Source organism: Anarhichas minor, unplaced genomic scaffold (assembly GCF_050575085.1).
Source record: "Anarhichas minor isolate MPS153535 unplaced genomic scaffold, ASM5057508v1 ptg000018l, whole genome shotgun sequence".
Classification (NCBI taxonomy): Eukaryota; Metazoa; Chordata; class Actinopteri; order Perciformes; family Anarhichadidae; genus Anarhichas; species Anarhichas minor.
Genome location: NW_027466464.1, coordinates 9,111,642 through 9,124,793, shown reverse-complemented (window position 1 = coordinate 9,124,793; position 13,152 = coordinate 9,111,642). Strand labels below are relative to the sequence as shown.

At 49.0% G+C, this 13,152-nt stretch overlaps 1 protein-coding gene across 5 annotated transcripts in view; it reads right to left on the bottom strand.

Annotated features, from left to right (window-relative positions):
- Positions 1-12,833, bottom strand: part of LOC142952588 (histone deacetylase 4-like) — a 35,144-nt gene extending 22,311 nt beyond the window's left edge. For 2 of the 5 annotated variants that reach the window (XM_076094394.1, XM_076094396.1), the window contains exons 1-3: positions 12,616-12,830; positions 10,041-10,398; positions 3,607-3,675 (exon numbers count right to left, since the gene is read on the bottom strand). In XM_076094394.1, coding sequence (XP_075950509.1) covers positions 3,607-3,675; positions 10,041-10,062 — 91 coding nt within the window. In that variant the 5' untranslated portion in view covers positions 10,063-10,398; positions 12,616-12,830. Of the gene's footprint in view, positions 1-3,606; positions 3,737-10,040; positions 10,399-12,615 lie in introns of those variants that run through there. The other 3 variants (XM_076094395.1, XM_076094398.1, XM_076094397.1) reach the window with 3 other exon arrangements.
- Positions 12,834-13,152: the final 319 nt, after the last annotated feature.

The window sequence follows — 13,152 nt, the reverse complement described above, 5'->3', positions numbered from 1 at the left end:
AGTCTGTTACGGCGAATGACAGCTCGCTCCCTTTCCTGCTCATCCGACTTCCCCTCCTGCTCTCCACCTCCGTCACTTTTTGCTCCTCGTTCAAACCCGATGGGCGTCTCTCTCTCTCTCTCTCGCCCAGTGGTGACATCACAGGGCAGTCTCAGGCATGCAGCCTGTTTATTCTGCAGCCCTCTGCTTTTCCAGGAACCAACGTCTCACACACACACATACACACACACAGCACTCTCTCTCTCTCTCCTCCCCCCCCCCCCCCACCCCCCCCCCTGCTCGACCTGCTTCCCTAGCTTCTAAGGCAAAGGAAAACCCTCCACGCCGGTTGTAGTGCATCAAATATCTCCTGCCTCCTTCTCCTAAGCAGGCGTCCCATTCAGCTGCACGTGTCCTTTGCCCCCCCCCCCCCTCCCATAATAACCATGTGGTTTTAATACCCAGTACTCAAATTCCTGGCCTGGAATTTGCAAACATTTCCCAAACAAATAAAGCCACAAGATGGAGGATCATAAAAAAAATTAGGGATTAGTGTTAGATAACTGTTTGTTATTGTGTCTGCTACTGTAGTCTTTATTGTACAGGTCTCTTATTTTGTTCACAAACGTGTGTGCATGCATGTGTGTTTTTACACGTGTGTGTTTCTTTTCTTTTCACATGATTATTGTCTGCAGACTTGGTGAATTTGCATGCTTTTTATCATTTACTTTCTTCATGTTTCTATATTTTACGAGCTAAACTAAACCTCCGGAGTAAAGTCCTTCATGCAAACGTTTACGAGTGCACATCTCTAGCTGCAAATATTTCAAGAAAACCTTCAGCAATCGATGGCTCAGCTAAAATGAGACACATTTTTTGACCAAACAATTAATAAAGCAATCAAGAATATAATTACGGGATGAATCAGCAGAGCTGTAACAGGTCTAGCTCAATAAAAGGCTCCACAGTTGCAGTTTGGGCTCCTTCAAAGGTCCAAACACACACACACACACACAACACACACTAAACTGCCTGGTAACACGCATGAGGCAACACCAGTTTGACAAGAGCAGGTACTTTCTGTTCGCTCCTTTCCTTTGAGCGCTCAAAAGTTTCCTTCAGTTTGATATGGAGCACATTTGAGGCATGAGGGGGGGGGGGGGATATCTCCACTCAGCATCCCTCCACCGCTCTGTTTTTTTATTCCACTCTGACAGCTTTTTCTTCCCTCAGCCGAACCTTTACTCCTTGACCTCGTTCCCTCACAGCAGGCTCCTCTCCTCACTCCCCCCCCCCCCTCTTTCGTGACCTGTCCTCCGGCCCCGCTCCCTCCCACCTTTCTCCCCTCCATCTCCCCGCAACAGATCACAATCTGTTTACAGCCCCTCCGGCGCACTCCACAACTCTTCTGGCTCCAATTGCAGATCTATTTATACCAGACAATGCAGAAGGGCCTGGCGTCTCTTTTGATTCGGAGGCTCGGTTCGGCGAGCGTACATCCCGCGGTCCGACTGCCTGAGCTCCACGCTCGTTAGGCTTAATAGACGTCACGCTGAGCCGAGCCGTTTTTTAAAGCACGCAAAGAAGATGACAAAGAAGAGGAGATGTTCTGCACAGGGTTTCACAGTGAATTTAGCAGCAGGGTGGGATGAGAGGCAACAAGTAGCACATCTGTTGATGGTGGAAAATAGCTGCGGTCGGCTCACTGATTGGTCTCTGAGGGTGGGTTGCGTGAACATCCGCCTACGTTACTTTCTCTCTCTCTCTCTCTCTCTCAGAGTTTCGCCTCCATGCAAACTCTCGGAGATTGATAACCCTGGCTGTGAGCTCGCAGCAAAAGGCCGATTGTGATCACCGTGACCTCTTAAAAAAAAGCGAGACAGAACGCTGACAGGGCGGGGGGAGCGGGGCAGGGAGGGCGAGTCTCGCTCTGCCGAGAAAGCGAGCTCCGACTTGTCGCGGCCCTTTCGGTGACGTCGCGCGGGCGGTCTGCAGCGCCTGACGGGGAGGAGACGGGTGGATGCGAGGCACGTGTGAAGGGTGAGGTGTAGGGCGTGCAGGAACAGGTCCAGGTGAGTATTTACACTGTATATGCTCGAGTCCCGTAGTCCAGTCTTCAATCCATGCAGACTGGTGAAGAATTCAGACCATGTACCACCCCTCTGTTCATTTCCTGTCGCTGTTTTCAGCACCAGTTCAACAGTCTTCAGGTCAAGGTAATGGTCCGACGCATCGCGGGCACAGTTATTCCCAAACTCGGGTGTTTGCCTTTGAGGCCGTGAAGCTCCCGGCAGGTGCAGCGACCGACGCTTTGCATCCCAAAAGAAACGCGTCTTTTGCATTCACGTCAAAGCGTGCGAGACTTTTATTGCACATTCCCTACGAGGAAGCAGCGTGAGCGCTCTTAGACAGGTGCACATCCAAACAGTCGGGGGTCATGCCCCCCCCCCCCCCGTCAGCTCTGTATCCAAGACAACAGATTTGGAGAATATCTGATGAAGTCACTCCAGTGAATTTCAATATTTTATCAGCCTCGCCGGAGGCGCGCAGAACACAACCCCAACAACAACATGAGAGAGAGCGTGCGAGGCCTCAGAAAGAAAGGATACTTTGGGTCAAAGTGAGGAAGAAGTTGTTTTCTGTTTGTTCCTCCAAAGCAACAGACCAGGCTGAGTGTTGAACAGCAGCTTCCTGCTTCCTGCTGCTCTGTGGCATCGTAGAAACACGGAGCTAAAGAGCACCAACCTACTAAATCCATTATTTTTTTATCAAAACCATGTTCTCTGTGGTGATGAATGAAAAGCACGTCCTCATTATGGAATCAGATAATGCATTATGCATATATTACCTCAGACTCATTTCTCCTTCAGATTACCTCATCTCCATCTGTGCCCCTTTCATTTGTGTACTCCACACACAGCTCCGTCTCTGCTGCCTCCTCTTCCACACTGTTCGCGTGGACTGGAGGTGGAGGAAGCTCTTGTAAATACAGTGCAACACTTTGTGATGTTTTTGACTTCCCGCAAAGGAGACAGAATGCTTGCAGCAGATGGGGATTTGGAGAGAGGAGCTTATTTTCACCTATTATATATATTGTTTTTTCAGTCCAAGCTCTGATTTGTTTTGGGACTATCTCCGTGCCTTCGGGGACTTTTGCAAACACATCACCAAGATATTCACAATTTACTTGTTTTTGTTTTGCTGTATATCTTTGCCGGCCATTCCTCTCGAGGCGTTTCAGCTCACAAGCGGAGCGCCAACATTCAGGCGGCTGCACTTCCATTCAACAAAATGGCACTGCATAAATCAAGCGTACAGGAGTCAGCGTGGACTCTTCTTGGGACTTATTGTAATCCACTGGCAATTAGGAAAAAACATGTCTGTGAATGTCACAGAGAACAGGTGGTGTTTAGAGTGAGGACACTTTCATTATTAAAAAAACTGAATGGAAATCAGACACATTCTAGGAACAAGCACCTATGCATGCAAAGTTGCACAGGATGTGGTTAATATTGAAATCACGTAGTGTGCACACACACACACACACACACACACACTGTCTTTGGTTTACAGAAGCTCATGCACACACACACACACACACAGACGCACACACACACAGTGTCCAACCTGTTGGGATGTGGTTGAGCGCCGACGTCTTCAGAACCTCCAGCGGCTGCTCCTTCCCCAGGATCCCCTCTGTGGGAGAGAGAGCACACTCCGCTTCAAATATGGTCCGCAACATCGAGGCGAGCTTCTCCCGCGACAAAAACGTGCTAATTCAGGCGGTTGAAGCCGCGGTCCGAGCGCGCGGGCTTCAGGTCATCTGCAGAGCTGCGAGCGCACGCCACGCCGCGGCTACCGCCACCTGAGCGACTGCCCGACGCATGACCGGCTGAAGAGAGCGCGCTGTGAATGGGCGAGGTGCTCTAAAATAAGCCCGAAAAATCTGAGGGGGATGCCGTGGGAGCAGCCGTCATCAGCCCCCCGCGTGCTGGTGTGTGAGTTCGGTGCGCGAGAGAGGAGGGATGGTGGGGCTCGACTGATACTGCCTGTGCTCAGCATAGCAAATGTGGCTGGCAGCAGCAGCGGAGAGGGATGAAGGGGGGGGGGGGAGACGATAGGAGGGAGGGAGGGAGGGAGGGGAGAGAGGTAAAAATAGCTCACCCTTTTGTGTATAACAGCACATGCGGAGAACGCACACCCCCAACGCGCACACACACACATGCAGACACAAAAGACACACTGCTGTTGCCGGTCTCCTGTGTCTGTGTGCTTATGCATGCGTGTCCGTGTGTGTGCGTGTGTGTGTGTAGGCTGTAATTATAGTGGCAACATGAAAAGGCTTTTGTAGCTGCCGAGCCCTGGGAAGACATGGCTATAAAAAGCAGAGAGACAGAGAGGGGAGGAGGAGGAGGAGGACGCATCGGGGGAGAGGGGGAAGACAGAGGTAAGGAGGGGAGAGAGAGGAGAGGGAGGTGGTGAGGATGAGGAGGAGGAAAAACAACGAAAAAGGGGAGGAGAGGGGAGAGGATGGAATTGACATGCATCAGGGCTGCACACTAATCTATGACTACTGACACACACTCTCTATATGTGCATGTATTTTTAGTAAACATGAGCACCTGATCCATATATACACACACACACACACACATATATATATATTATGAGCACAAGGCTGGAAGACATCTGAGGCGCTCAAACATGCAATTATTCCTTTGGATGGGAGATGAAAACCCATGTAAAATCCCTTTGGAGGAATAAAAGAGAGGGAAACAGGCGAGCGTCTCACTGTGCATGATCTATTTCTGGAATTCTCTCTGGACCAGACTGGCACGCACACACACACACACACACACACACACACACTTAATTAGCCATGAAGCTGGAGGATGCGTCGTGCGCTGATTGTGTGCGTGTTCCGTCTCGCACCACCTTGCATGAATGGCTGCACCCATGATGCACCAATCCCTCTGAGGACTTGGGTGTGGACTCATCACGGTTGGTCCTGTTCACACGAATGTCAACGCACTTTTATTCCCCTTAATCCCCTTAATCGCTGCCAGATATTGCTGCCTGACGTAATAAATAAAAAAAATGTAAACGAGACAGGTCAAATCTGCAGCCTCGTACACGTAAATGTCAAAAAAACAAACGGGTGGTCACGTCTCTACCTCCCCCAAAACAAACACACCAATGACAGTTGATATCTCTACATTCAAATGAAACACACGCTGCCGGGTTTTGCAATGTAAATGTGTGATGACACCTGTGGCTTGGGAGTAATTCTACGCTGGGTTTTTTTTTGCGCAAAATTGCTGGTTGCATGCTTTGCATCTCCAACTTAAGTGTGGGGGATTGGGGGGGGGGCGTCTTTTGTCTGCGGTTAGACAAACGGCGTATAAGCTTTCAGTCCGGACCGCACAGTTGAAACCTGAGACGCACGTGGAGGCAGCGCAGGTGTGTACAAACACACACATCAGTGAGTCGGGGGGGGGGGGGGAGAGCAACAAACACAACCGCCACACACTTGCAGAGAAGTGCCCTATGCCTTGGCAACGGGGTCCATCAATCCTGAATGTAGCCTAGTTACCCAGCAGCCCCCCCCCCCCTCCTCGCTCTCTTTCTCTCCATCCTCCTCTCCTCTTGGTCCCACCGGGCAAGCATCGGGAGACAGGGAGCTATAAATAGCCTCGGCGAGCCTCGGGCAGGGAGTCAGTCGGCTCGAGCTAATGCAGCTACCGCTCGCTGAAAACACGCGTGTTATGATCGGGGGGAGCGATGCAGGAGCGCTGGGCTAAACGCTGGAGCTCTCCGTCTGCTGCATTGCTGAATGTAGTTTTGTGACAGCAGAGAGAGACATGGTTGGGGGGGGGGCGTCCACTCCGGCCTGCATGCTCCATGTTGACAGAGGCCTTTGTTGTGTGGGAGAAATGAGATGTCTGTCTGTGCCACCGTGGCGGGGAGGAAGGGAGGAAGGATGCTCCGGCCTCATTACATTCAGCGCACTTCCGTTTCTGGCTGCTTCGTCCAGGGTGACTCCGGCGAGCAAGGTGAACCCGACAGGAACAATACGATTAATCAAACACGCTCTCTCCTTGAAGAGACTTTTTTTCCCCCTCTGGGTCGCAAATTTGCTTCCCCGAGGGCAACCGGCTGACGTCACGGCGCCCGATAACAGAGCATGGGTGACCCCTGTGTGAACCTCCGACCCTCAGTTCACGCTGGGAGAGTCGAGGAAAACGGCGGTAATGCATGGGAATGGTGTGTGAGATGCTCCGCAGCTACTATCCACACAGAGTAACAGGTGAAACATTTCATATTTGGTATTTTGGTGTTTGGCACTGTGGCGCGCCATGTCGAAAGGCAAGGACAGGGCTCCGAGGGGGCAGTGTAAACCGTAATTGCAGCCGACAGCTCGTTGGCAGAACACAGTGTGTCCCGTTTCTCGGCTGGGACCAAAGACGCGTCCCGTTCCTTTCATTAGCTCATGTTCCCTATCCGCTGTCTCTGTCCCAGTACCAATTAAAAACAGAGCTTTTCTAATGTTCCCCGCTCATAAACCCCGTCTAAAGGCCACGATGGTTTGTTGTTGGAGGGGGATGGGTGTGGCGGGATGAGACGGGTGCTGCGCCCCCATTTGCACAAGGACAAAGCAGAGCTTGTGCATGTAGGGGGTTTGTTCTGGGATGGACTGTTTGTCATGTTCCGCCAAGTTGGTGGCACATGGGAGAGGACTGGAGAAACTGTCTGGCTGGCAGCAGCCTCTGTTCACCGGGTTCACCAAGGGTGGGAACGCGCCGCCGAGGTGCATTTTCTGCAATCTGCCACAAATGTTTTTGTGAAATCTGCTTCTGCAGGAGAGAAACAAAACGTGTCAGCACGAACGGACGGCAGACAAAACGTGACAACGAGGCTCGGAATAACCCTCGTGCCTCGCATCGCACTGACCGCCGCTTTGTGTCGTCCCCGCGCAACGAACCGCTCAGTCGTGAAGAGGAGAATCAGCCCGGGAGACCCAATATAATGATTGTTTGTTCGCCATGCGTGCACATGCGCATATCATGTGTGTGTGTGTGTGTGTGTGTGTGTGTGTGTGTGTGTGTGTGTGTGTGTGTTTCTAAAAATAGACGCAGGGATAAGCCGGGCCCTCTTTATTGCAGCGAAAACTTTTAACCCCATCACCCCAGGATTTGAGCAGCGCGATGAGCGATTGCGTGCGTTTGGATAAGAGGATGAAAAAGGGCACGCGATGAGAGAAATGCACATTTTAATGCATGAACCATCACACACTTTGGCCTTGACAAAGTACTTTTCACTGTATTTTAAACCTACTTTTTCACAGTTTTATAGCTCAGAGGAACCACAGCCGAACTCTTCTGGACCAGTTAGGAATTATGTGTCTTGCTCAAGGACACCTTCATCACTTTTCTCTTCCTGGGGGGAAGGGAAAGTGTTTCTCATTCACTTTTCTTTTTTTTCCCCCTCCGTCTACCAGCCAGTACAAGCCAGTGATCTTCCAGTCTTCGAGTGAGTTCCTTAAATCTCCGTGCCGCTGCTGCCGCGTTAATAGTATCTGGCAGGTCTAATAAAAAGAAAATCCATAACATGGATTTATAGGCATCCAGAGATCCGTACTGTGCTGCGGTGTTTATCAAATGCACGGGGTGAGACCCGAAGATGGGCCGCCAAATTACTCTCACAAAGGGAGAAACATGAACATATTAGTGAAAATGAAGCTTTCCGTCTGTAGTCTCACAGTCACAACAATCAGCGTTTGTATCTATGACTCCACCACAGTTCTCTTGAATCAATGATCACACATCTAATCTCCACTATAGCGTCTCCTACACCATTCCTGTTGTGTTCCCAGGCTGTATAAACCTAGAAACGGCTGCGCTTGTAACTTAGATATCGCCTAGCCTTCGAGGAAGGGAGCACCGTGTCAAGTTCACCGTTTCAGAGCCGTAAAAGGCGCTCACGCCCACACACACACACACATACACCCACACATACACCGTGCACAATAAAGCAGCAGAAATCTAATCTGAACACTTTGTATCCTGATGCATACCGGCTTTTGATAGTGGATCTTGGTGGAATGAGCTCATTTTACATATTTGCAGAAAACAATTTAAAGTTCAAGCCTCTCATTCATTAATAATTACTTGCAGGAATGTGTGTGTGTGTGTGTGTGTGTGTGTGTGTAGATGACTCATGTGCACACCCAGTTCTTGCTCCAGTGGTAAACACTGCAGACTTTCCTGGAAAGACGGCGCACTTCTGACTAAAAATAAAACCAAATCGTTGCCAGCGAGTGGCATTCCCCACCTGAGGAGGCCTCCACTCATCACCCCGCCTATAATGGTGCTGACACACCAACGTGAGGGATGAGTAAGGACCATCTTTTTATATTCTATATTCTCCATATTCGGCTTAGCTGCTTATCAGTAGCGATTCATCCATGAGCGTGACATTTACAGATGCCGCATGCTCAACGCGTTAGCTCATTGCTAAGCACAAGTGTAAAACGAATGTCTCCGGCTAATGTGCCAAAGCTCTCGGTACACAGAGCAATCGCTCCTGTGCAAACACTCCAGCATGTCTGCTGAAATGCCCGCAAAAAGACACCCCTGACCCCCTTTTGTTCTGCGTTTTACGTTTCACTTTTTCCGACACACACACACACACACACACACACACACACACACACACACACAGGGATTTACTTTGAGGCCTGGTACATGATTGGAAATAAGTGTGAAGCAACCTCAGGAAAAAAAAAAAAGTTGGCAGCTTCGGATCGCAAACGGAAGTGAAACAGAGCCGCGGATCTAAAAAGTCTCGTTGTTCACCCCGAGAACAAAGCCAACGTTGTTTAATGACGCTCATTAAAAAAAAGATGTCGTCGGCGGACAACCCCGATGCGACCTGAAGCGGCGGGATCAATTTCCTTACATCTTTTTTCCTCAAAAGAACAATTATACCAGACAAATCAAATGGATGCATCTCTTTAAACAGAACAGACAACTGACCCTGCTCATTCTCACTTCTGAAAATATCCCTTCAGGCAGCCTGACAAGCGCCACAGTGTTGCACATTTATTCACATTTCATATCTTTGACTGTCTCTCTCTCTCTCTCTCTCTCTCTCTGTGTGCACCGGCATCCAACAAGTGTGTCTCTAAGCTGTCATTCAGGAGAAGCAACACCTCAAATTGACGCCCACGCGTGGCAGCACCCTGAGGACCGAGGCGGTCTCCTCTGAAGGCTTTTTCAGAGGCAAACAAGACAGTGAGAAACGGCAGCTGCTGGTATGAGTCGTCTCTCCCGGATTCACAGAAGAGTCGCCGCTATTTTTTATTTTTTTTTGGTGAGAGGTGAGCGAACACGCGTGACAGGCAGGCGGTGGGGTTTTAGGATAAGCAGGGCGTTCATTTTTTCAGCCCTGTGTGAAGAGGAGACGAGCGAAGGCGTTAAGGGACCAGGATGGCTCGTCTAATGACGACGGTTGAGCCGCGCTAATCCGAGGTTGATTTAACAATGCAATGAGATTGGCCCTCACAGGGAGAGTGAGGCGCCTTCTCTGCATCTTAGAGAACGAACACATGTGCACACATGTGCTCGGCGTACTCCGTAGTGTGCTCAGATGTTGGAGGGCCGAGGCTGCAGCTCGTTCGCTGGTTATACCTCGGCTGTGGTATTTATACCGCGCACACACTCCCAGGTGTACAAAGTAAACACGGTCGACACCGTCAGGTACCACGGCGGCCGGGGCAGGGAGCGGACCTCTTCATCTGCCAGCTGCTCGCCGAATAATTCATCAGCTCGCTGCAACACGAGCTCCTAAACTGAGCTTTGATTGGGTGTCAAAGAGGAGGGTAGACTCTCCTAATGAGCCCGGTGATGGACTTGTTCTCTCGTCCCTCTGGAGCTCATTCATATTGAATCAAGCCAATTAACAGTCATAAAGCCAGATTAAAATGTTTTATTGCGTCTTAGCGAGCCGCGGTCTGACAGACTAAAGAAACACGAAGATGAATGTACCGACGTAGATCTCACCTTGGTGACTGTGTGATGTCATCGCTGACAGGTCGGTCGGGTGGGCGTCCACGCCGCACGGAAGGCGAGCGCCCGGCTTGGTGTGTGTGTGTGTGTGTGTGTGTGTGTGTGCAGGAGCAGGTTTGATTTACAAGACGGCAATCAGGAAGCTGCAATCATGCCAAAACGGTGGATGTCCAGGAGTGTGTGTGTGTGTGTGTGTGTGTGTGTGCGTGTGTGTTCAGGTTGATCCAACACGGTCAACGGTCCCTTAAGGCTGGAAACAGGAAGCAAACTTCCAGCAGCAGCAGCAGCCAATCCCCATCAGGCTTTTAAATGTGGCTGCTCCAATCAAAGAGCCAGATCGTTGTCTGGCAACCTATCAGAGAGGATTAAAAAAAAAAAAAGGGCCGTGAGGTTTACAGAATTTGTAAAAAACAAAAAGGGATCGGAGAAAGAGCTGTATAAGTGCATCTCTGTTAATGACACACACACACACACACAGCTCATATGTATAGTATTGATCTTTCAGTGACACTAATGATGACTGTTGACTGAAGTCTTGAATTCCACTTACAGTATAGAGCTGATGTGGCTCATCTATAAATGCAAAAATAACTCTACCCATCAAATCAATTATATGTTCTAAGCCTGGATTGAAATGCTGAATAAGCAAGAACAGACTTTAAAACTTATTTTTATCGACACCTTCGCAACATTTTATTTCTTGCTTTTTAATCTGGACAATTATGGACTCCTGCTTTTTGAAATACACCCCAAGTTAGTTTTTTTTTGGTTTAAAGTAAAACACTGTTGCCGTGCAGATCCAAGAAAACCGCCAAAAACTCAATACGACCTCAAGTTGGAGCTCGTGCTTACACTGCAAGAAACCTGTAAACCAATCGGGCAGTAAATTGCCGGTCCCGGACATAGTTTCTTTTTGACTGGGGCGCTCCGACATCGAGAGAAAATATGGAAAAAGTCTGATGTATTACTTTCACTGTAGTCTCATGAACATGTGTACTTTACAGAGCAGGAACCTTTGATTATTCTATTTGTTTTGGAGATAAATTATCCTTGTCTTTGTTTCTGTAAGTATAACTATTTGGTCTTTTGGCTGTTCCTGGAAATACATTATTGTTCTTTTCTTTCTTTTCATGGGGTAGCCTGAATTCCCAGAGCCTGGAGCAGCAGTGTCAGATGTAATAACGGCTCGAGACAAAAGCATCACGTCGACTTTAGAAGGGTTAAAACTGCCCGAGGGCGAAGTGTGTGGGGGGGGGGGGGGGGCAGCGTGCATGTTGACGCCCTTGTGTGTGTGTGTGTGTTGGCAGAGGTCTCAGAGGTCCTCTAAAGCAGGACGGATGCATGTGTGTGTGAGTGTGTGTGTGTGTGTGTGTATTTAAAGGGGGGGGGTCTTAAGACAAGCGGGCCAGACAGTGCAGCCGCAGGACAAATTGCCCTCCCAAAAAAGTCGGTCACTGCACAGTGCATGTACACTTGCGCTTTGTGATGGAGAAGCAAGAAGAGGCGGGGGGCGGGCGGGGGGTTGAACGTGTGTGTCACGGGGAGTAGCTGACACTCCAGGGGGGCTTCATGCAACACCATTCTCCTAGGGCATCTCGTCTGTCTCGGGAGGGGTATTCATGTGTGTGTGTGTGTGTGTGTGTGTGTGTGTCCCAGGCCATTGTCCCTAAAAGAGCTTGCTTGATGCAGGGTGACATATCTGGGGAGACAAGCCCTGGAGCCCAAAGTGAAGAAATAGTAAAAAAATAAAAAAAACTGACCTGGGAAATGGGTTAAACACACAGTTATGGTGGAAAAAACGCCAAAGTTTGCTGCATTTCTTAAAATAAAATAAAAAATAATATGACATTAGCTTAGCAATAATCATGTCACTAGCTGCTATAAATGCCAGTCACAAAAAAAAGGTGTGTGCACTCCAAACTCAAACTCCCTCACGACAAACAAACAAAAACAACCATCCCTGACTAATATGTCCTGCTGTTTAGTCTGCTTTACGACACTTTAACAGCCGTAATATGCTGCTTTAGATGTTGCTTTAACAGCTCCAAACAACCCGTACGCCCCCATTCACAAAAAAGAAAAAAGATTGACGCATGCAGAGAATTACCACCGCCCATCCCGAACCATTCACACACACTTTTACGCAGGCCCGTGCCTTCGTTTTACGACTTTTTCTCGCCAATAACACGGGTATACGGCAATGGAAGCGTGTTAGCGCTCTGTATGTTGCGTTAAAGCCTGAAGGCTCGGCCGTGCACTAAAAATAGCTCAGCAACAATCGGCATAATAAACATCGCCTGTCTACCCACCCCCCCACCACCACCTTCCTCTCACACTTCCCGCCCGCTTACAGCGCAAGAAACCGTATGGAGATATGAATAAAGACGTGAAATCATTCCTACCACAAGTAGATACGTGAACAAAACAAAAACCAACCGGTACGCAGACGTGGAAACTTCAGCCGGACATTGTTTTGATGAATCCTGTCTGTGCGTCGCATCCCTGAACTGAATATCAACATCAAAGCGGCGCGGATACACATTCATCCCTCGCGAGGACACAAACTCACCTACACGCGCCAGGAGGAAGCCAGTCGTCCCAACACGTGTCCCGCAGGGCTTTTTATTTCTCTCCCATGTTATACTCTGTTTTTTTTTTGTTTTTTCTTCCTCTCAGCGCAGGGGGGGGGACAAGAAAATTCATCTCCTGACAGATTCCGCCATACTGGATTTTTGTTACAGCCCCAGCGTCACATGGAGCGCCCCTGCATCTACCAGGGGCGGGCTTTAGCCTGATGAAAATGTGATTATCTGCGAGGATACAGCGTGATATTATGGCCATTACTGAGGAAAAAGTCTCTGGGCGTGTCCTATATTATTAGAAATATCTCTGTGCAGTTCTAGCGCAGTCATTATTTGTTTTTAATAACTTTATGATGCTTTACATCTCCTGTAACGGCTATATTATATATATTATATATATGTAAGAGCCAGTTTGTCTGTGATACACATTACAATAAATAAAGCTTATTTATTGACCATTATTACAATCCAGAATATTGTCTCTTTCTGTGCCACTTTAATGAGAACTTTAACATGTTTTTTTG